General features: G+C 47.7%; 1 protein-coding gene across 4 annotated transcripts in view; it reads left to right on the top strand.

The window, feature by feature from the left end:
* bap1 (BRCA1 associated deubiquitinase 1) overlaps window positions 1-23193 on the top strand; it is a 79663-nt gene extending 56470 nt beyond the window's left edge. For all 4 annotated transcript variants that reach the window (XM_086001306.1, XM_086001304.1, XM_086001305.1 and 1 more), the window contains 8 exons: window positions 438-585; window positions 2075-2259; window positions 10200-10333; window positions 11446-11897; window positions 14702-14874; window positions 16490-16582; window positions 21244-21316; window positions 22707-23193. In XM_086001306.1, coding sequence (XP_085857432.1) covers window positions 438-585; window positions 2075-2259; window positions 10200-10333; window positions 11446-11897; window positions 14702-14874; window positions 16490-16582; window positions 21244-21316; window positions 22707-22840 — 1392 coding nt within the window. In that variant the 3' untranslated portion in view covers window positions 22841-23193. The remainder of the gene's footprint in view (window positions 1-437; window positions 586-2074; window positions 2260-10199; window positions 10334-11445; window positions 11898-14701; window positions 14875-16489; window positions 16583-21243; window positions 21317-22706) is intronic.
* Window positions 23194-24508: the final 1315 nt, after the last annotated feature.

The raw sequence follows: 24508 nt of genomic DNA, 5'->3' as shown, positions 1-24508 counted from the left end.
AATGTATTTGTGCCAGTAGATTTAAATAGCCTCACCCGGTAACACTCTTACTGGGCTCTGTGCTTTATTCCTCCAAACTCCATGGACAACTTAGTTTTCTCATCCAAGCTATAGGGCTCCCAACAAGTTACTTGTTCAGTAGCCCTCATCCACACTAGACTGAGGGCTGCAGTGGAGGCTTGCAAGTGCCGCAGTTGGCCCTAGGGTGGTGTAATAAGTACCCCTCCCTGCTTTAAAGGATACCACCTTGCTGCATGAGTGTGAACTATTTGTAGACTTCCATTCCTTAATGTATCCCAGATTCATTTTCATTTTACGTCCTAAATAGCCTTTCTGCCTTGGTTGGATTTCTACCAACTCCACGGGCTGTTTTTGTACACTAAAGGATGTATTCTATCGCAGTAACTCTTTGACCTGGACCTTCTCACTTCTTTTAGCTGATCCGTGTCACCCAGCCAGAGTTGATCCAGACGCAGAAACCCCAGGAAACTCAAGCCATGGAGGAGGCGAAGCAAGCCTTGAACAAGCCTGCACCTGAACCGGAGGGCAACAAGGCACACCCTGTACAGGATACCCTGCACAGTGGTAAGTGTTAAATCACTATACAGAGCACACCGGTGAATGGTACAATCACTTAGTCACTAACTCATTCCCTGCACATTTCTACAAGAACAATTCCGATTTTCTGGGGTGGTAGTGGTGATTAATATTTGCATTGCGACACATATAGAGCAGATGGCGCTATTTGCACTTACGTACATGGTGTTCCCACCAGTGTCTCTCCCCATCCTGCTGCCCTTTCTGTTCTGGTCTGAAATGTTTGCATCTCAGCCTGTCTCAGTTATTCGCACTGTCACTTCTGAGTCAGAGGCTCATGGACTTGAGCACAGAATCTCCATTGACAGAGGTGCTGTCTTTTGGATGAGATGTTAAGCTGAGGTCCCCATTTGCTTGTTCAGGTGGATGTGAAAGTTCCCCTGGCATTATTCAGCGAAGATCAATGGATCTCCAGGCCAACATTCCTCGCTCAACCAATACCACCAAAACAGATTAACTGGTCATTCATTTAATTTGCCTCCTCTGCCATCCCTAATCTTATCCTTAACTCCACCATCCATGGTTCATTGGACTCCTTATACACAGTCCTTGTACATTGTGCTGGTGCCCACACAGCCCTTGTACGTTGTGCTGGTGCCCACGCAGTCCTTGTACGTTGTGCTGGTGCCCACGCAGTCCTTGTACGTTGTGCTGGTGCCCACGCAGTCCTTGTACGTTGTGCTGGTGCCCACGCAGTCCTTGTACGTTGTGCTGGTGCCCACGCAGTCCTTGTACGTTGTGCTGGTGCCCACGCAGTCCTTGTACGTTGTGCTGGTGCCCACGCAGTCCTTGTACGTTGTGCTGGTGCCCACGCAGTCCTTGTACGTTGTGCTGGTGCCCACGCAGTCCTTGTACGTTGTGCTGGTGCCCACGCAGTCCTTGTACGTTGTGCTGGTGCCCACGCAGTCCTTGTACGTTGTGCTGGTGCCCACGCAGTCCTTGTACGTTGTGCTGGTGCCCACGCAGTCCTTGTACGTTGTGCTGGTGCCCACGCAGTCCTTGTACGCTGTGCTGGTGCCCACGCAGTCCTTGTACGTTGTGCTGGTGCCCACGCAGTCCTTGTACGTTGTGCTGGTGCCCACACAGTCCTTGTACGTTGTGCTGGTGCCCACACAGTCCTTGTACGTTGTGCTGGTGCCCACGCAGTCCTTGAACGTTGTGCTGGTGCCCACGCAGTCCTTGAACGTTGTGCTGGTGCCCACGCAGTCCTTGAACGTTGTGCTGGTGCCCACGCAGTCCTTGAACGTTGTGCTGGTGCCCACACAGTCCTTGAACGTTGTGCTGGTGCCCACACAGTCCTTGAACACAGGCCACAGGGTTCTCCAGGCCAATACCTACTGTCTGCTCATTGGGGGCCAGGCTTCTTGTGGCCCATCTCATGTACTATAATTGTTGAAATAATGGGCAAACTGAAATATTTCCCATATGGGCACAGGGATGTTGCATAATAATAAACCAGCTTCTTTCTTTGTTTCAGGATCCAGTGAAGTCGCCATGCCTCAAACTCAGCCAGCTTGTACATCCAGCCCATCGAGCAAACCAAAACCTCCAACCAAAACTGTAGTGTCCAGTACGAATGGACCCACGTCTGTCCCCAGCCCCGTCATCCAACGCCTTCCCGTTTTCCTTGATAACCACAACTATGCTAAGTCGCCAATGCAGGTAGTCACTTCCCTTCCTCTCTTGTCAGTGAGCAGATTAAACTAACATTATTGAGCAAACTTCAGAGCTCGTAACTGAATTACTTCATTTACAGACTTCCAAAAATGTTTTAAGAAGAGGGTTTTGTGTTGATCAACCTGAGAGATGTCTGTGCCTGGGGATGGAACATTTTTCACCCAGTGTCAGGATTGAGTGCTCCCATGAGAGTTATAACATTGGGCACTATAGAGGTACCTTTACTCTGCATTTAACCAATCAGTGTACCATAACCCCAAGCTAAGCAGAACACTTCTCCTGCATCAGTGCAGCATATGAGCATTCTACACCCATTATCCTTTGTGACTGAGACTATCAGCTATGTGCTGTAGGGTCATGCTCATTCAGAAGTAGGCTGATACAGCGCAAACTCACATCACTGTCATCTCACCAGTGTGCTCTGGATTCAGGCCCAGGTCTGACAGTGAAAGGGCAGCGTTCTCACTGGCTACCACCCAAATTTTGATGCAGACTCTGATGGATGCCATGACAGCTGGATAGTTACAGATCACCTGTTGAGGCTGAGGCAAGGTTTGTTTCTCCTTGGCCAAGTTACTATTGAATCTGCTTCCACCACCCTTTCAGGCAGTGCATTCCAGATCATGACAACTCAGTGTTTTTAAAAAAAACAGTTTCCTCATGTCGCCTCTGGTTCTTTTGCCAATCACCTTAAATCTGTGTCCTCTGGTTACCGACCCTTCTGCCACTGGAAACAGTTTCTCCTTATTTACTCTCTTAAAACCATTCATGATTTTGAACACCTCAATCAAATCTCCTCTGAACCGTCTCTGCTCTAAGGAAAACAACCCCAGCTTCTCCAGTCTCCACATAACTGAAGTCCTTCATCCCTGGTACCACCCAAGTAAATTTCTTCTGCACCCTCTCTAAGGCCTTGACATCCTTCCTAAAAAGTGGTGCCCAGAATTCAGCACAATACTCCAGCTGAGGCCTAACCAGTTTTTTTTATAAAGGTTTAGCATAACATCCTTGCTTTTGTACTCTTATGCCTTTTTTTTTATCGTTCATAGGCTGTGGGCATTGCTGGCAAGGCCAGCATTTATTGCCCATCCCTAATTGCCCTTGAGAAGGTGGTGATGAGCTGCCTTCTTGAACCGCTGCAGTTCGTGTAGTGAATGTACTCCCACAGTGCTGTTATGGAGGGAGTTCCAGGATTTTGATCCAGCGACGATGAAGGGTCGGCGATATATTTCCAAGTCAGGATGGTGTGTAACTTGGAGGGGAACTTGCAGGTGATGGTGTTCCCATTCACCTGCTGCCCTTGTTCTTCTAGGTGGTAGAGGTCGAAGGTTTGAGAGGTGCTGCCGAAGAAGCCTTGGCGAGTTGCTGCAGTGCATCTTGTAGATGGTACACACTGCAGCCACGGTACGCCAGTGGTGGAGGGAGTGAATGTTTGAGATGTTGGATGAGGTGCCAATCAAGCGGGCTGCTTTGTCCTGGATGATGTCGAGCTTCTTCAGTGATGTTGGAGCTGCACTCATCCAGGCAAGTGGAGAGTATTCCATTATACTCCTGACTTGTGCCTTGTAGATGGTGGAAATCCTTTGGGGAGTGAGGAGGTGAGACACTTTCCACAGAATACCTAATCTCTGACCTGCTCTTGTTGCCACAGTATTTATGTGGCTGGTCCAGTTAAGTTTCTGGTCAATGGTGACCCCCCAGGATGTTGATAGTGGGGGATTTGGCGATGGTAATGCCGTTGAATGTCAAGGGGAGGTGGTTAGACGCTTGTTTGTTGGAGATAGCCATTGCCTGGCACTTAAGTGGCAGGTAACATTCACGCCACACATCAGCCCAAGCCTGAACGTCATCCAGGTCTTGTTGCATACGGGCATGGCCTGCTTCATTATCTGAGGAGTTGCGAATAGAACTCGACACTGTACAATCGGCAGCGAACATCCCCACTTCTGACCTTATGATGGAGGGAAGGTCATTGATGAAGCAGCTGAATATGGTTGGGCCTAGGACACTGCCCTGAGGAACTCCTGCAGCGATGTCCTGGGGCTGAGATTATTGACCTCCAACAACCACAACCATCTTCCTTTGTGCTAGGTATGACTGCAGCCAATGGAGAGTTTTCCCCCTAATTTCCATTGACTACAGTTTTATTAGGGTTCCTTGATGCCACACTCGGACAAATGCTGCCTTGATGTCAAGGGCAGTCACTCTCACCTCACCTCTGGAATTCAGCTCTTTTGTCCATGTTTGGACCAAGTCTGTAATAAGGTCTGGAGCTGAGTGGTCCTGGCGGAACCCAAACTGCGCATCGGTGAGCAGGTTGTTGGTGAGTAAGTGACGCTTGATAGCACTGTCGACGACACCTTCCATCACTTTGCTGATGATTGAGAGTAGACTGATGGGGCCGGTAATTGGCCTGATTGGATTTGTTCTGCTTTTTGGGGATGGGACATACCTGGGCAGTTTTACACATTGTCGGGTAGATGCCAGTGTTGTAGCTGTACTGGAACAGCTTGGCTAGAGGCGCGGCTAGTTCTGGAGCACAAGTCTTCAGCACGACAGCCTTTGCTGTTACCAGCGTGCTCAGCCGTTTCTTGTTATCACGTGGAGTGAATCGAATTGGTTGAAGACTGGCTTGTGTGATGGTGGGGACCTCAGGAGGAGGCTGATATGGATCATCCACTCGGCACTTCTGGCTGAAGATGGTTGCAAACGCTTCAGCCTCATCTTTTGCACTCGCGTGTTGGGCTCCGCCATAATTGAGAATGGAGATATTCATGGAGCCTCCTCCTCTCATTAGTTGTTTAATTGTCCTGGATAAGCTTTGATCCGATCCATTGGTTGTGGGACCGCTTAGCTCTGTCTATAGCATGCTGCTTCCGCTGTTTAGCATGCATGTAGTCCTGTGTTGCAGCTTCCCCAGGTTGGCACCTCATATTTAGGTACGCCTGGTGCTGCTCCTGGCATGCTCTTCTACACTCCTTATTGAGCCAGGGTTGGTCCCCTGGCTTGATGGTAATGGTAGAGTGAGGGATATGCTGGGCCATGAGGTTACAGATTGCGGTGGAATACAATTCTGCTGTTGCTGATGGCCCACAGCACCTCATGGATGCCTAGTTTTGAGCTGCTAGATCTGTTCTGAATCTATCCCATTTATCACAGTGGTAGTACCATACAACACGATGAAGGGTGTCCTCAGTGTGAAGACGGGACTTCGTCTCCACAAGGGCTGTGCAGTGGTCACTGCCACCAATGCTGTCATGGACAGATGCATCTGCGACAGGTAGATTGGTGAGGACAAGTAGGTTTTTCCCCTCATGTTGGCTCTCCCACCACCTGCCGCAGGCCCAGTCTGGCAGCTTTGTCCTTCAGGACTTGGCCAGCAGTGGTGCTACCGAGCCACTCTTGGTGATGGACGTTGACGTCCCCCACCCAGGGTAAATTCTGTGCCCTTGCTGCCCTCAGTGCTTCTTCCAAGTGGTCTTCTGATTCATCAGCTGAGGGGTGGCAGTAGTTGGTAATCAGCAGGAGGTTTCCTTGCCCATGCTTGACCTAAAGCCATGAGACTTCTTGGGGTCTGGAGTCAATGTTGAGGACTCCCAGGGCCACTCCTTCCCGACTGTATACCACTGTGCTGCCACCCGTGGTGGGACAGGACTTACTCAGTGATGGTGATGGAAGACTCTGGGACATTGGCTGAAAGATATGATTCTGTGAGTATGACTATGTCAGGCTGTTGCTTAACTAGTCTTTGGGACAGCTCTCCCAATTTTGGCACAAGCCCCTAGATGTTAGTGAGAAGGACTTTGCAGGGTTGACTGGGCTGGGTGTGCAGTTTTCGTGTCTGATGCCGGGTGGTCGGTCTGTTTTTTTTTATTCTTACTGCTTTTCATAGCGGTTTGTTACAACTGAGTTGCTTGCTAGGCCATTTCAGAGGGCAGTCTGGAGTCACATATAGGCCAGTCCAGGCAAGGACGGCAGATTTCCTTCCCTAGTTAGTGAACCAGATGGGTTTTTACGACAATCTGGTCGGTAGTTTCATGGTTAATTAACTGAATTTAAATTCCCCAGCTGCCGTGGTGGGATTTGAACTCGTGTCTCCAGATAATTAGTCCAGGCCTCTGGATTACTAGTCCAGTAACATAACCACTATGCTACTGTACCCATACTTCAAATGATCTATGTTCAGATCTATCTGAACATTTCAATAACACAGATCACACTAACAGGATAAACCCACAATGAACTTAGCAGGACTGCAGAGACCAGCTGCTGCTTCAATAACTGAATGACTAATTGCGGGCTATGGGGAAAGAGCAGGGGAGTGGGATTAATTGGATAGCTCTTTCAAAGAGCTGGCACAGGCACAGTGGGCTGAATGGCCTTTTTCTGTGCTGTTTGATTCGATGATTCTGCTGATTAGAGGCGCTCACAAATCATGTGAGGAAGAAAAAGGTGTTTAGTGGGCTTGCTTCGAACAGTATGGGACACCTTGCTGTTAAAAATAAGACAGTGCAGTGTGACATTCACCAAAACATCTCGAACATGGACTATAATGGTGATATTGACACCCTGATCCGGCTTTAGGTAATTGTCCTAAATATGGGTGAACATGGTTTCAAAGACAAATTGGCTTTGTGCAGTATAGAGACTGTTTCTCACAGATTGGGGCAAGAGAAGGATTTAGTCATTTGGAAGCTGAAAAGGCATGCAGCAGGGGAGAGAGTGGAAAAACCTCCTGTTCACACATGGCAGTTTGGGTTGGTCTTGTCTTCTCAAGTCAAGTGGCACTAGACTGAAACTGTCATTAACACAGTCTTATTAACAGCAGAGAGATTTATTCTCATTCAGAGGGTGCAAGTGTTACATCCCTGTTTAAAAAGGGGATAGGGGTTAAACCCGGCAACTACAGGTCAGTCAGTTTACCATCGGTGGCGGGGAAACTTTTAGAGACAATAAACCAGGACAAAATTAATTGGCATTTGGAAAGTATGGGCTAATAAATGAAAGTCAGCACAGATTTGTTAACGGCAAATCATGTTTGACGAACTTGACTGAGCTCTTTGATGAAGTAACGCAGAGGGTTGATTAGGGTTGTGCCGTTGATGTGTATGTGGACTTTCAAAAGGCATTTGACAAAGTACCACATAATAGACTTGTTAATAAAATGAAAGCTCATGGGATGGAAGCGACAGTGGCAGCATGAATACAAAATTGGCTAAGGGACAGAAAGCAGAGAGTAGTGGTGAACAGTTTTTCAGACTAGAGGGAGATGTTCCCCAGGGGTCGGTAATAGGACCACTGCTCTTTTTGATGTATGTTCATGACCTGGACTTGGGTATACAGGGCATAATATCAAAGTTTGTAGATGATATGAAGCTTGGAAATGAAGTAAACAATGAAGCAGATAGTAACAGACTTCAGGAGGACATAGACAGACTGGTGAAATGGGCAGACACATGGCACATGAAATTTAACGCAGAGAAGTGTGAAGTGACACATTTTGGTTGGAAGAATGAGGAGAAGCAATAAAAACTAAATTATACAATTTTAAAGGGGGTACAGGAACAGAGACCTGGTGGTGTATGTACACAAAGCTGGGGAATTTAAATTCAATTAATGAAATAAATCTGGAATTTAAAGCTAGTATCAGTTTAGCTGATTCACTAATGTCCTTTAGGGAAGGAAATCTGCCGCCCGTACCATGTCTGGTCTATATGTGACTCCAGACCCACAGCAATGTGGTTGACTCTTAACTGCCCTCTGAAATGGCCTAGAAAGTCACTCTGTTGTAAAGGTGGCTCACCACCACCTTCTCAAGGACAGTTAGGGATGGGCAATAAATGCTGGCCTTGCTAGCGACACCCACATCCCGTGAATTTGTTGTACTCATTTAGAATGTTGTGGAGTATTTTAAACCAACACTCGACACAAGGTTTTAGATCGATAGTCAAGTTGTCTTTATTGCACCGGTAGGGAAACAGTCTGCTCTGTCTTAGCCAGACCTTTCCAAATTGCCAAAGCAAACACTACACTCTTATACATTACAATACACATGGCCATCTCATGCACAATTCATTCCTGCCACCCGATTGGATCCCGGCCCACATGCATCTTCACTGATTGGTTGCCTGTGCCACATTACATTAAAGTACCGCCTTTATTATCTGAGAAGTATATGTCCGTTATCTCTCAAGCTGTTGTTGCACCTATGACCTCTATTTATGCCAAATGGGGTACTCATTGTCCTCCTTTCCTGCCTCTCTAGGCCTCTTTCATTGTTTTACTTTCCTGCCAGAACAGAACTTACATCCTCTTAGGCCTCTTATGGTTCCATGTCCGGCTAGGTTATCTCAACTGCCAGCTCAGCAACTTGGAAAAAGCTTACTACTGCAAAAGGCCTATTAGATTATTGTCTTTATTATATTACACCATTCAGTGAAACTGCCAGCGATGTCAGTTTAATTCTTTCCCCACTGCAAGAAGGTGGCAGCTCCCCCAGTGGATTTAGTGGGTAGCTGCACCACCCAGGGGGTCCAGAAGGTCTCGTGCTGCTTCCCAGGTCTGCGTGAGTTGGCTGGTTTCAGCCAGGGCAGCAGTTTGGGGTGCTGCAATTGGTCTCCGTGTTTCCGGGTTAGGGGAGCAAGAATCAACTGGGATCGCTATCCAATCCTGCAATGAGAGTGTGTCTGAGTGCAGGATTAGGATTCTGTGTTTACACAGGAAGAACATCCTGTGGGTGAAGTATTGCAGGGTGTCTAGTACCACAGAACTTTACCACAGCTAGAGTCAGCTACATCAGTGGAGAAGAAAACTGGGGAATGATCACAAAGGCTTCAGTGACTGAAATAATTAGTTTGCAAGGTTCGTCCCAACTTTGTAAAGTGTTGGTACATTTGGTAAACTGCAAGCACTGCCAAGAACCGTGCGCTATTGCTTACCTTAGTTTCCCTCATTCTTATAAAGTTTAACCTCCACATGCAAAGCTCCCATCATATCTGTTCCTAATTGCCTTTCAACCCTGTCATGATCAGAACCTGTGTTCCTGTTTTGCTGTTTTAGCTTTCATTAGTTTCGATGTTGGGTGTTTATTCACTGCTCTCGATGATTCCTTGGGTGTCCATGATGATTCCTCCAGGTGGAGAATTGAAAACCATTCTCCAATTGAATGAGATAGGTTTGGGGGTGGGGGGGTGGGTGTGTGGAGTGGAGGGCAGCCTCGGGCGTAAATTCCTTTAAGGAACACACCTGGGTAATGTGACCAAAAGAAGGAACTTGCATTTCTATAGCGCCTTTCACAACCTCAGAAATGTCCCCAAGCGCTTTACAGCCAATGAATTACTTTTGAATTGTAGTCACTGTTGGAATGTGGGAAACCCGGCAGCCAATTTGCGCACAGCAAGCTCCCACAAACAGCAATGTGATAACGACCGTTTATAATCTGTGTTTTAGTGGAAAAAGGTGGTTTCAGGAGTGCCGGGGAGATAATGTTGGTTGAGGAATAAATATTAGCAGACTCCAGGGAGAATTTGCCTGCTCATCGTCAAAATAATGCCATGGGATCTTTTACATCCACGTGAGAAGGCAGACGAGGCCTCAGTTTAATGCCTTATTTGAAAGGCGGCACCTCCGATAGTGCAGCACTCCACCAGTATAATACTGCAGTGTCAGCCTAGATTTTGTGCTTAAGTATCTAAAGTGGAGCTTGAGCCCATGACTTTCTGACTCAGTGTTACCCACTGAGCCACGGCTGACACCCAAGTATGAGGCATTGGTAACATAGGCTTGTAGCACATGGACCGAGTAAGCTATTTACAAATGAGCCCCATCTTGCCAGATTAGCTGTCTAAATCCAGTGTGAATGAGGCTGGGGGATTCAGCTTGGTAGCCAGGTCAGTGTGTTATCACGTGTTGTTGCCTCCCCACAGGAAGAGGAAGACCTTGCGTCTGGTGTTGGTCATGGCCGACTGCCCATTCCCCAGCACCACCGTTACTCGGACAATGATGATGAGTACGATGAGGAAGAGGAGGAAGATTGTCAGAATACCAACACAGCTATCAGGTCAGTCCAGAGCGCATTCAGCTTCTGAAATGTATCCATGATCTGTTGGTACAGGAGCAAGGAGTCAACACCTTCAGAAGTGAAGAAACCAGGGGGACAAAACGGTGGTTCTAAAGACTGTTCTGTGCTATGAATTAGTGGTGCTGATATATCCTTTCCCCTCTTGTAGTCTGGTCAATTATACTACAGTCATTATCTAAAATGCCCCAAACTTCCCCCATTGACTCGGTTGGTAAGTACACCAGCTTGGGGTAGAACTGAACCGCGTAGAGCAAGGAGATCCCAGGTTTAATCCTAGGTCTGTGTAGCGTTAGCTGATCTCAGCCAAGCTGCTGCAGTTGGTCTGGGTTAAGGATGAGAAAAGTCAGCCAGGGTTCCCACTCCTAATTGCTATTCAGTGACCCCTGCTGGAAAATCCACATGTGAATGGCATGTTAACAAAAGGATGGGCTTGGCTATGATGTCCCCCTCACAGTCAAATTGCCTGCTGACACTCACCAGCTATGTTCATGCATGGACCTATGTTGCCTATATTTAGTGAGCTAGCAGAGCCTCACCCAGTTCCAGGACATAGGCCCACGTCGATTTTTCTCCCCTGCACTCCTGAAGGCAACGACTCTTGCTAGGGTACAATTGTACAAAATGTCTCCTACCCTGGAATACCATAATGTGTAATTGCCTGGATAATGAGTGTTGGCAGGCTATTCAACTTGGCGGATATTACAGCCAAGCCCCAATCTGTTCACAGCCAATGTCCACATGTGCAGCAGACTGTCACAGGTTAGACATTAGAGGCGAGAAACCTGACTGCCTTCCTGGCCTGTGGGCATCGAGGACAACTGTTGCTCAGCACAGGTCAGGGGTCAAACCTGGGACCCTCTGTAAGGGTCAGTATCACACCAGCCAGTAATTTATCCACTATTAGGGGACCCATGGCATAGCTTTGTCTTAATACCTACATGGCCACACACACACACACACACCTCTTTGTTAATTGTTGGTGTAGTTCCAATCGAACCAGGTTATTGTGTATGTTGTGTATATAAGTGTAATATGAAAAGATACTTCCTGCGTTGCCTCAGCATCAGTTTATTTTTTCTCTTTGTGTGAAGGTATAAAAAGAAGAACCATCTGTTACAGGAGCAACGAGCCAGCGAGCAGCTTTCCCTTCTGCAGCCCAACACTATCAACGTGCTGACTGAGAAGCTAAAGGAATCCCAGAAGGACTTGTCTATTCCCCTTTCCATAAAAACCATTGGCGGTGGCGTTCCCGCCCATTCCCAGCCTTCTCCGACCCCCAGCAATGAGAGCACGGACACCGCCTCGGAGATTGGGAGCGCTTTCAACTCTCCGCTCCGCTCCCCCATCCGTTCAGCCAACCCCACCCGCCCCTCGAGCCCAGTCACCTCTCACATCTCCAAAGTGCTGTTTGGGGAGGAGGAAAGTCTGTCCCGAGTGGATTGCATGCGCTACAACCGAGCAGTGCGTGACCTTGGGCCGGTTGTTAGCACGAACCTGTTACACCTGGGAGATGAAGGAATGCTGCAGACCCTCGGAATCACAGGTAGGAGCTAAATGATGAGAGGTTGAGGGGGCAGAGTGAAGTCCTGCAAGGAAAAAGATGTAAATAAAGAAAGACTTGCATTTCTATAGCACCTTTCACAACCTCAGGATGTCCCAAAGCGCTTTACAGCCAATCAAGTATTTTTGAAACGTAATCACTGATGTAATGTAGGAAACGCAGCAGTAATGGGGCTGCGCTGATGGTGCAGTGAGTAGCTGCCCCAGATAGACCAGGAACATCCCAATCTGCGGTTTGTGATGAGTTAGCTGAGCTCAGAAGGGGCAGCAATAAGTAGTCTCGGTGTCCCCAGTCCAGGGAGGGGAGATAGTCAGCCAGAGTCCCGCTCATTTTACAGCACCTCTTTGGTCTCATTTCATTATCCCTCTGCCCACGTGTGAGGACAGGTTGTATGGTAACTATAAGAAAAGAAAAAAACGTACATTTATCCAGCACCTTATCACATCCTCATGATGTCTAAAAAATAATTCATTGGATGTGAAGCACTTTCAAAGTGTACTCACTGTTGTTATGTAGGCAGAAATAGCAGGTGAGATAAAGACCAGTTTTCAGTTGTGTTGGTTAAAACAGGGATGTTTGCCAAGACCCGGGGAAAATTCCCTGCTCCTCTTTGAACAGTGCCTTCTGATTATTTACATCCACCTCGAAAGGCCGACGGCCTCAGGTAAATGGCTCATCCAAAACAGCACCTCTCTCAGCCTGAATTATGTGCTTAAACCCTGGAGTGGGGCTTGAACCCACAACCTTCTGACTAAGAGGCGAAAGTACTACCAACTGAATCGAGCTATGTTTGGGTAGCCTTCAAGCATAGAGTACTTAAACTGATGCATGAAAAATGGCCACTTCAGTGAGATACTGAAGGACTGTCGGCATTACTGGAGCCATGAGCCCCTGCAAGAGTCAGCACCTTAAAGAAAGGTGAGGAGAAAGAAATTGGGGTCATCACCTTCAGGAGAGTTGGGGAGAAGAAACTAGGGTCATCACCTTCAGCAGAGGTGAGCAGAAAGATACTGGGGTCATCACCTTCAGCAGAGTTAGAGAGAAAGAAACTGGGGTCATCAACTTCAGCAGAGGTGAGCAGAAAGAAACTGGGGTCATCACCTTCAGCAGAGGTGAGCAGAAAGATACTGGGGTCATCACCTTCAGCAGAGGTGAGCAGAAAGAAACTGGGGTCATCACCTCCAGCAGAGTTAGAGAGAAAGAAACTGGGGTCATCAACTTCAGCAGAGGTGAGCAGAAAGAAACTGGGGTCATCACCTTCAGCAGAGGTGAGCAGAAAGAAACTGGGGTCATCACCTTCAGCAGAGGTGAGCAGAAAGATACTGGGGTCATCACCTTCAGCAGAGGTGAGCAGAAAGAAACTGGGGTCATCACCTTCAGCAGAGTTAGAGAGAAAGAAACTGGGGTCATCACCTTCAGCAGAGGTGAGCAGAAAGAAACTGGGGTCATCACCTTCAGCGGAGTTAGAGAGAAAGAAACTGGGGTCATCACCTTCAGCAGAGGTGAGCAGAAAGAAACTGGGGTCATCACCTTCAGCAGAGGTGAGCAGAAAGAAACTGGGGTCATCACCTTCAGCAGAGTTAGAGAGAAAGATACTGGGGTCATCACCTTCAGCAGAGATGAGCAGAAAGAAACGGGTCATTACCTTCAGCAGAGGTGAGCAGAAAGAAACTGGGGTCATCACCTTCAGCAGAGTTAGAGAGAAAGAAACTGGGGTCATCACCTTCAGCAGAGGTGAGCAGAAAGAAACTGGGGTCATCACCTTCAGCAGAGGTGAGCAGAAAGATACTGGGGTCATCACCTTCAGCAGAGGTGAGCAGAAAGATACTGGGGTCATCACCTTCAGCAGAGGTGAGCAGAAAGATACTGGGGTCATCACCTTCAGCAGAGGTGAGCAGAAAGAAACTGGGGTCATCACCTTCAGCAGAGTTAGAGAGAAAGAAACTAGGGTCATCACCTTCAGCAGAGGTGAGCAGAAAGATACTGGGGTCATCACCTTCAGCAGAGGTGAGCAGAAAGATACTGGGGTCACCTTCAGCAGAGGTGAGCAGAAAGATACTAGGGTCAGCATGCAGGAGAGGTGGGGGAGAGAAACGGGTCAGCATGCAGGAAAGGTGGGGGAGAACTGTACATTGCGTTCATATTTGTGTACATCAAATCAGGCTCGTCTGTAGTGCTCAACATCACTATAGTTCAATTATTTTACCCAGTATTGATGTGACGCTGTTGGACAAGGGTCCAATTTGTCCCCATTTTTACTGCGGCCAACACTCCCTGGTTTCCCTCGGATATATGCTATCGGCCCAAGAGATTTGTTAGTCTTCAGTCCCTTTTATTTTTTAAGTCCCTCTTATTTTTCAAGTCACTTCTCCACACTTACCTCAAAATATTCTAGAATCATCATCATATCACAATAGATAGCAAACTACAATTTTCCCCTCTGGTGTATATATGACCTATTGATATGTGCCCCCACTTGCACTTGGCCAGAATATAAACTGGATATTTCTGCCTTCCATATCACCAATGGGGTCCTCTTGTTAGACCCTTGGGATATGCTACTATATAATTAGATACTGGGCAGTATAGGCACACTCCTAAATATAAGATCCAGGGACCGCTTACAGTCATGACCAGCGCTGCTGAACCCATGAATATCTGAAGCGACCCCAAACTTACAACGCCCTGTAATTCGTACCAGACCAGTCAATATCAGACATTTAGAAAGAGTTTGTTAACTGCTTTTAGGACATCATTTTTTTTAACTATCACCTCTTTGGTTGTAGACCAGCAGAAAACAGACTCCATTAAAAGCTCACCATTGCCTCACTGTGCGGACAGGCCTACGGAAGTCAAAATGGAGGATGGAAAAGAGTCCCCCGGGTCCTGTGACAGGAAGGAGAAATTTCCAGGGAGTGGAAGCACTGAACAAAATGTTGCAGAAAAGTATTCACCTAAGGTAGGTGACTGGCTGAGTGAGGATTGCTGTAATAAATGGAAAGATTCAGACTGATCGGATTCGGAAGGTAATTGCAGTGCCCAGTGTGGTTCTGAGCCACAGGGCAAAGAAGGCCCCAGGTTTCATCTCCAGTCTATATTGAATTAGATGCAGGGGCAGTGATAAGGGCACTACAGTTAGTCTCACTGCCCCAGGTTAGGTAAAGGTAAAATTAAACAGGATTCCTGCACCTGATGCTATCAGTAAGCCATGCTTAAGAACATAAGAAATAGGAGCAGGAGTCGGCCTTACGGCCCCTCAAGCATGCTATTCCATTCAATAAGATCATGGCTGATCTTCGACCTCATTGCCACTTTCCCGCCTGATCTCCATATCCCACCTAGCTTTGTATCGTTGGCAAACTTGATACATTACACCCAGTCCCTTCATCTAAGTCATTAATTTAGATTGTAAATAGCTGAGGCCCCAGCACTGATCCTTGCAGCACCTCACTAGTTACAGCCTGCCAACCTGAAATGACCTGTTTATCCCCACTCTATTTTATGCCTGTTAACCAATCCTCTATCCATGCTAATATATAACCCCCAACCCCATGAGACCTTATCTTGCATAATGACCTTTTATGTGACACTTTACCAAATGCCTTATCAAATCCAAATATACTACATCTACTGGTTCCCCTTTATCTACCCTAAAAAAAAACACTAATAAATTTGGCAAACACGATTTCCCCTTCATAAAACAATGTTGACTCTGCCTAATCATACTATGATTTTCTTAGTGCCCTGTTACCACTTCCTTAATAATGGATTCCAACATTTTCCCGACAACTGATGTCAGGCTAATTGGCCTGTAGTTCCCTGTTTTCTCCCTCCCTCCTTTCTTGAATAGCGGTGCTACATTTGCTACCTTCCAATCCGCTGGGACTGTTCTGGAATCTAGGAAATTCTGGATAGTGGACAATGGTTAAGGGCAACATGCCCTTAACTGCCCCCAGTCGAATAGTCTGCCAACGCTCACTGTCTAGGCTTGCATTTGAAGAATGGTCCCTTGGCCTAGTTCCTGGAGGATTGCTGGTGCCCATGAACTATACCCCATCAAAAGAGATATCAGCTTCAAGGGAGGAGAAGGGAAGAGAAAACTACTATAATGCCAAGGATTATGCTGTAGCAGGTGACTGTCTGCCATTCTCTTGTCATCTGCCATGGCTGGGACCCTGTGTTACTGTATTAGCTTTCTAGTTACTAATTATATTGATCCGTTAGCACTTGCTACTGTCTCCTCCAAGCAGAGTTCTGAACAGCCAGGGTGGGAAAGGGGCAGAGAGCTCACCTGACTCTCCAGGTAAAGGGGCAGTAACCCAGGTGAATTTGCCCTGTGTGATGATCCGATGAGTGAGCAGGATCAAATCACGGTTACTCTCGGGAGCTGAGAAAAGACACGTTTGGTGAAAAACAAAAGTTGCAATAGTTTTATTTCTAATTTTGTACACTTTCACTCTTGGCAGCAGGTGTGAGGCGGGAAGATGTTGTAATGTTTATTGTTAGATAACTCAGTTCTTTCTGTATGGAAACAGAGCCCCCTCCCCCTTTACCAATTCTTGCGTTGTTTCCAGGAGCTATTGGCCTTATTGAAGTGTGTGGAGGCTGAGATCTCTAACTGCGAGGTATGCCTTAAGGAGGAGGTGGAAAAGCGTAAGAAATACAAGGTGAATAGAAATGATAAGTGGTCTCTCCATCGCTCTCAGTGAGTAAATGCACTGCCTGATATTAAGCCATTTATACCAGCAAGATCCCAGATTCCCCCCTGGTGTGTGCTGAGTTAGCTGATCTCAGTTGGGGTACTATAATTGGACCAAGAGCTCTGGGCTAAGGTAGAGAAAAATCACATAGTGACCCCTGCTGGGAAATGTGTGAATGCATGCGTGCACATGTGTGTGTACATGTGTTGGACCTCCGTGGTCACTAAATGTCAAACCGCTCCCATTCTTCGATGACCAGTGGGGAAGGGCGGAGAGATTTAGGCAGGGAATTCCAGAGCTTAGGGCCTCGGCAGCAGAAGGCACGGCCACCAAAGGTTGAGCGATTATAATCAGGGATGCTCAAGAGGGCAGAATTAGAGGAAGGCAGATATCTTGCGGCGGGGGGGTGGTGTTGTGGGGCTGAAGGAGATTACAGAGATGGGAAGGGGCGAGGCCATGGAGGGATTTGAAAACCAGGATGAGAATTTTGAAATCAAGGCGCTGCTTAACCGGAAGCCAATGTAGGTCAGCGAGCACAGGGGTGATGGGCGAACGGGACTTGGTGCGAGTTAGGACACAGGCAGCTGAGGTTTGGATGACCTCAAGTTTATGTAGAGTAGAATATGGGAGGCCAGCCAGGAGTGCATTGGAATAGTCAAGTTTAGAGGTAACAAAGGCATGGATGAAGGTTTCAGCAGCGGATGAGCTGAGGCAAGGGTGGAGACAGGCGATGTTATGGAGGTGGAAATAGGCGGTCTTTGTTATGCTGCGGATATGTGGTCGGGAGCTCATTTCGGGGTCAAATATGACACCAAGGTTGTGAACAGTGTGGTTCAGCCTCAGACAGATGTTAGGGAGAGGGATGGAATCGGTGGCTAGGGAACGGAGTTTGTGGCAGGGACCGAAAACAGTGGCTTCGGTCTTACAGTCATAAAAACTGACTGTAAAAGCTTCTATAGATATGTGAAGAGAAAAAGATTGGTAAAGTCAAGCGTCAGAATCAGGGGAATTTATAACGAGGAACAAAGACATGGCAGACCAATTACATACTTTGGTTCTGTCTTCACAAAGGAGGACACAAATAAATTCCCAGAGATGCTGGGGAACATAGGGTCTAATGAGAGGGAGGAACTGAATGAAATCAGTATTTGTAGGGAAATGGTGTTCGGGAAATTGACGGGATTCAAGGCCGATAAATCCCCAGGGCCTGATAACCTACATCCTAGGGTACTTAAGGAAGTGGCCCTAGAAATAGTAGATGCATTGCTGGTCATCTTCCAAAATTCTATAGACTCTGGAACAGTACCCATGGATTGGAGGGTAGCTAATGTAACCCCACTATTTTAAAAAAAGGTGGTAGAGAAAAAATGGGGAATTATAAACCGGTAAGCCTGACATCGGTAGTGGGGAAAATGCTAGAGTCTATTATAAAAGATGTAATAGCAGAGCACTTGGAAAACAGTGACAGGATCGGACAAAGTCAACATGGATTTACAAAAGGTAAATCATGCTTGACTAATCTACTGGAATTTTTTGAGGATGTAGCTGGTAGAATAGATATGGGAGAACCAGTGGATGTGGTGTATTTGGACTTTCAGAAGGCTTTCGATAAGGTCCCGCATAAGAGACTAGCGTGCAAAGTTAAAGCACATGGGATTGGGGGTAAGGTACTGACTTGGATAGAAAACTGGTTGGCAGACAGGAAGCAAGGAGTTGGAATAAACGGGTCTTTTTCCGAGTGGAAGGCAGTGACTAGTGGGGTACCGCAGGGATCGGTGCTAGGACCCCAGTTATTCACAATATATATTAATGATCTAGACGAGGGAACTAGATGTAATATCTCAAGTTTGCAGACGACACAAAGCTGGGTGGGCGTGTGTGCTGTGAGGAGGGTGCAGAGAAACTCCAGTACGATTTGGACAGGTTGGGCGATATGGCAGATGCAGTATAATGTGGATAAATGCGAGGTTATCCATTTTGGTTGCAAAAACAGGAAGGCAGATTATTATCTGAACAGCAATAGATTGAGAAAAGGGGAAGTGCAAAGAGACCTGGGTGTCCTTGTGCACCAGTCGCTGAAGGTAAGCATGCAGGTGCAGCAGGCAGTTAAGAAGGCAAATGGTATGTTGGCCTTCATAGCGAGAGGATTCGAGTACAGGAGCAAGGATGTCTTGCTGCAGTTGTACAGGGCCTTGGTGAGACCACATCTTGAGTATTGTGTGCAGTTTTGGTCGCCTTATCTGAGGAAGGATGTTCTTGCCATGGAAGGAGTGCAGCGAAGATTCACCAGACTGATACCTGGGATGGCAGGAATGACGTATGAAGAGCGATTGGGTCGATTAGGCTTATATTCTCTAGCGTTTAGAAGAATGAGAGGGATCTCATTGAAACTTATAAAATTCTAACAGGACTGGACAGACTAGATGCAGGAAGGCTGTTCCCGATGGCGGGGGAGTCCAGAACCAGGGGTCACAGTCTAAGGATAAGAGGTAAGCCATTTAGGACTGAGATGAGGAGGAATTTCTTCACCCAGAGAGTGGTGAACCTGTGGAATTCTCTACCACAGAAGACAGTTGAGGCCAATTCATTAAATATATTCAAGAAGGAGTTAGATATATTTCTTAAGGCTAAGGAGATCAAGGGATATGGGGAGAAAGCAGGGATAGGGTACTGAATTCGGATGATCAGCCATGATCGCATTGAATGGCGGAGCAGGCTCGAGGGGCCGAATGGCCTACACCTGCTCCTATCTTCTATGTTTCTATGTTTCCCAATATTCTTGAGTCATGAGCGCAGAGGGGTCATGAGGGGAGATCGGAGAGAAACTGGAGAAAGATGTGAGTTCAGAGCTAGGGTAGGGGGAACCATAGAGGAAGTTTGGCCCCAGTGGGCTAGGGGAAGGAAGGGACGTGGCAGAGGCAGCTGAACGGATGGTCTCAATCTTAGAGCCAATGAAGTCCATGAGCTCCTCATATTTGTTATCGGAGGTGAGAGTGGAGGAGACAGGGGAGAGGGATTTAAGAAGACGGTTAGCAGTAGAGAATAGGAGCCGGGGTTTATCTTTGCATTCCAGAATGATTCCAGAATAGTGAGCAATCTTGGCAGACGAGAGCAGAACCCGATAATGCTTTATGTGGTCCAGCCAGATCTGGCGGTGAATGACTAAACCAGTTGTCCGCCATATCCATTCAAGTCTGCGTCCCTTGGACTTAAGGGAGCGAAGATGAGAGCTGTACCAGGTGGAACGGCTAGGGTGAGGGATGGCAATTGTTTTAGTAGGAACTAGGGCATCAAAGGTGGTGGTGAGGGTGTGGTTGAACAGATCGGTAGCTGCAGAAACGTCATGGTGAATGGAGGGCCAAAGGCTGGACAGTTGGAATTTCATAAGTGCAGTTGTAAGAGAGTTGGGAGAGAGTTTTTTTCAGGACACAGAAGGAAGTAGGGTCGGGGGGGTGGAAGGGGGATGTGGGTGGAGAGCGATACGAGGAAATGGTCAGAGATGGCATTATCTGCAATTGACACGATGGGAGTAGCGAGGCCACGAGAAATGGCAAGGTCAAGGGGGTGGTCGTGAATATGGGTTGGGGAGTTTACATGGAAGGAGAGATTAAGGGAGGATAGGCGGCTAGTGAACTCAGAGGGGAAAGAGCATGATGAATTGAGATGGAGGTTGAAATCACCGAGGATGAGAAGTCACTCGGTGCAGAGGCTGAAGGAGAACAGTGAAGATATCTCTAATAAAATTTTTATGGTACTTGGGTGGGCGGTAGAGAACACAAATTTTAAATGAGGTGAGAGGGGTGGAATAAGGTGAGATGCTCAGAGGAGAAACTGCCAGCGGAATAGGGGGACAGGCCAAGGTGAGATTTGGTGATGAGAGCCACACCGCCACCACGGGGCAAGTGGTGGAAGGCATAGCCAGGAGGGGAAGCTTCATTTAAGGGTAAGGTGTCATCATCCCTCAACCAAGTTTCCGTCAGGGCCATGATGTCGTTGCAGTCATCCACGATAAGCTCATGGATGGCAAGGGCCTTGTTCGCAAGTGAACGGACATTCTGTAGGGAGATGCGGAGAGGGGTCGGTGATGGCTGCCCCACTGCCAGCATCCACAGGGTCAGCGCTGGGAGGAATGAGTTGGATGGGGAAGAGATTGGCAAGATTTGCCACCAGTAGGCTCGCTGGGCGGGAAGGTCAGCGAGAGAGTAGGATGGGACAGTTGGGGTTGCCGCTCTAAGGCGGCAGCGACGAGTGCCTCGATGGGGCCTTCTTAGGATGCCAAGAGAGGCACAGAGGGAAGCTGTGGGCTTATTTAAGAGATATCAGCCGCCTGTTTTGCACCCCTCTCATTTGTTTTCCATTGAAGTCCGTGAAAGAAAATCGGGCAGGGGCTGTCTATTTTTATCATCCTCCTTGACTCCAGGAAAGGAGAAAAACTAAAGTAACAATGGGAAGGAAAATAGTTTTTTGAAGTGCTTGGACTGTAGTTGAAGCTGCTCTGAGCTGTAAAGACTGACGACCATTTGGTACGATGTTGCTAGGCATCGTGTATTAAATTGTAACCAAGTTATTTGTTTTACAAATCTTTTATGAGCAGTTTTATCTGAAGTTTTTGCGTTATTTTTGATCAGATTGACGATCAGCGAAGGACCCACAATTACGACGAGTTCATCTGTACCTTCATCTCTATGCTGTCTCAAGAAGGTAAGCGACTGTTTGAGGCTGTTTGGGACCCTTTTCAATTGGGAAGGACACCGTTACATCATATCACAGGCGGTTAGTTCCAGCCTGAACGTGTTGGGTTACACGCTCTGTACGCAAGTGTCTCGTATATTGCAGTCTCGGCACGTTTTGCGTTCTTCAAGGTGACGCTTTATGGGACTAATCCCTGATTTAGTGCATACAGTGGGGATCAGTGAAAGCTGTGTGTATAAGTTAGCAAATGTATTGAGTCATTTCTCTGCATTAGATAGAGTTGCTATGACCTCATTGTGCAAATGCTACTTGCTCCCTTTCCCGACCCAGCCCCATATTCAGTAGGAACTATTCTCCAGGTGGCCTAGCACTAACAGCAAGAATTGTCTGTGAAGTTTGATTGGGTTATCGTTCCAAGGGACTGGGGTGGTGCAGCCTTCCAACCCGGGCTCAAAACCAGTCCTGACAAATGACATGAAAGTTTCCCCCCTCTGCTGGCTATACAGAAAGTGGGCTTGGGCCCTCATTTTGGAACAAATTGGCAATCTCACTCAAAAGGGACACTAGTGGACTAATTTGGGAATTGGAAAAATTGTTTATGGTGTGCTCTTCTGACAGCAGATACTGAGTAAATGGAGCGTTACTCTGCATCTGACCTGAGCATTGATGCTAGAAATCCAATAGTGTTTCACTCCCCAGTGCTAAAGTCCCCCGTCTTAATGAGCACAGAATTTACAGAAGGAAACCCTAATTGACAACGGAGCGACTGCTGCCAGCGACCGGAAGCTGTGCAGAAGCATACTGTGCATTAATCTAGAACTGGAAGCATGATGTTTCTGTAATGCTTCTACGCAGCAGTCGCGTCGTGGCATTTTTCCCCAGAGTCAGCTCCCTACCCGGTGGCAATCTTACTCCGAGAGCCCCTAAGTCTAAATGTTGTTGGAAGTTGAATGTTGGAGTTAGAGAATCTGTAGACGAGTCCTTGAAGCAGGTATTCAAAGTCACTCTAACAATCTGCCCTGCTACACAGGAAATACTGAGTTAGGATCCAAACTTATGTGGAGGGTGTAAATAAGAGAGATTTCATATCTATATCTTTGAAGGGAAACCACCCTTCTCATGCACCTGCCCAAATAATTCTTGCTCATCCCTTCCGGACTGAATGTTTTGTATGTAGTTTGATATCAAATGTTGTTCAAAATTACATTGATTGTATTTTGGGTAGGCTGGGTGGTAGTTAACCCGGGGAAAGCAAGGAGCACGCCCCCGCTGGCTAGCAGCATTAACGTGACGTTGAAGAGTTAATGGGCCAAAATCACCACTGTTCAAGGTGAATTCCAATCTAACCGACTGACTGATTCCCGAATTATTGATCACTGCTCTCTGATTTGCCCGATAGGAATGCTGGCCAGCCTCGTGGAGCAGAACATCTCTGTGCGGAGGAGACAGGGCGTGAGCATCGGGCGCCTGCACAAACAGCGCAAGCCGGACCGGCGGAAACGTTCCCGGCCATACAAAGCTAAGCGGCAGTGACAGCTTGCGACTGCGGGAAAGCCCAGGACCTGCGCCTTCAGCATCGGACCCGTCCCTGCAAGACTGACGAGCAGCTCTTGTTACTGAGGAGTGCTGAATTCAGCCGCTGGAGCTGCTCACTCCCCTCGACAGGAACACAAGACAATTACACTAACTTTGGATCTGGTTTGGATAATATAGGCGTCAACAGTCCAGCAAAACTAAGCCTGGGATCAGTCAATAGTGGGGCCAGTGATATTAAGCATCTGCTTTCTAATAATGGACCAACCGTGGACAGAATCCGTGTGCTCTTCCCAGCACTGTTCAATGCTTGCCAGCAGGACAGTGCCAAATTACATGGGAATTACAACCTTGGCCTGGTCCTCTACTGTGTATGCACTGTCTGAATTAGCTCCCATTTATTTCTTTCTCCGCCCTGCACCATCCAAATTCAAGGTTTCCTCTAAATTCCCTGTCGTCTTTGGAAGTGCTTTTATATTGGGGACTGGTTAAAGGACAACTGTTACACGCCTGGCCACTGACTGACTGAGTGCTTGAAGGGACTAGGTTGCTTGACCTGCGACAAACACACTTGGGAATAAACAAAGACTGTGGCCTAGAAATTGAGTTTTGGCGCAGCGACGGCTTTAGCGCCGGAAGTTAGTGCCGGAGCTAAGTCGCGCTGGGCGGGCCAAAAATTCAATAGTTCTGCGCCCAAACGGCTGCCGGCGCTGCTGAGAGCTGTTTGCGCCTGAAAACTGGCGCTACGCGCTGAAGTTCGGCGCTATTCCGGCGCCCGCTGCGGTGCGGCAGGTTCGGGAAGTGCAGGCCTCCTCCTTCCCTTAAGGAGGAGCTGCCTGCACCCGGCCGCGGCCCGCGAAAATCTTTTTAAAAATGAGCCCGGCACCTCTGACAAGTGCCGGGCTTGCTTCTGTTCCGGGGGGGGGGGGGCGGGGGGAAGTCCGGGGAGGGAGCTGCGGCCAGGCGGCCGGCGGGAAAGCGGCCGGCCGCCGCGGGGCCTTTAATGCGCCGGCGCAAACACATGTAGGACTCTGTTGCCAGAGTCTTAGTTGCGGCTGCCACGGGCGAGGCGGCCGCAACTGAATTTCGGCGCTGGGGGCCGTCGGCATGGCAACCGGGACGCTGCGCACACCGATGACGTCATCGGTGCCGGCGCAGCGCTACCGGTGCAACGCCGCTTTAGGGCCCCAGGGAATTTTTGAACTGGCCATAACTCTGGCGCTAGTCCCTCTAGCGCCTCAAAAGCGGCGCTAAGGCAACTCAATTTCTAGGCCTGTGAATAAAGCCCCGTTTATTCAGAGGGTAACGACTCCAATTTTGAATTAAATGCCAGTTCAAATTAAAGAGCACTTTTTTTAAGTTGGGTGGAGTCGGTGATCATTTGAAATAGGTCTGGATTAAAAATAGATTATTCCTGTGGTTTAAAAGGAAAGGTCATTTAGTGCGATTGTGTTGTGTTGATGTCTGATTCAGCTCCAATTCGATCACACGGTGACTACTATTAACCAGAAGCTAGATCTCCTGTGTTTGCATAGGTTCTGCTGCAGCCCAAAGCTGACGGCAGGCTCCGTATCGCTGTAATAATACCAAAACAATACATCACTTGACTGACCCAAGATAAAAAATATTACACCCCTTACTGACACTGAAAGATACACTTCGCAGGTA

The sequence above is a fragment of the Somniosus microcephalus genome, chromosome 11, assembly GCF_052327205.1.
Source record: "Somniosus microcephalus isolate GS21.2 chromosome 11, FLI_Smic_1.0, whole genome shotgun sequence".
In the NCBI taxonomy this organism is placed as follows: domain Eukaryota; kingdom Metazoa; phylum Chordata; class Chondrichthyes; order Squaliformes; family Somniosidae; genus Somniosus; species Somniosus microcephalus.
The sequence above is the reverse complement of the archived record's forward strand: the minus strand, read 5'-3'. Positions and strand labels throughout refer to the sequence as shown.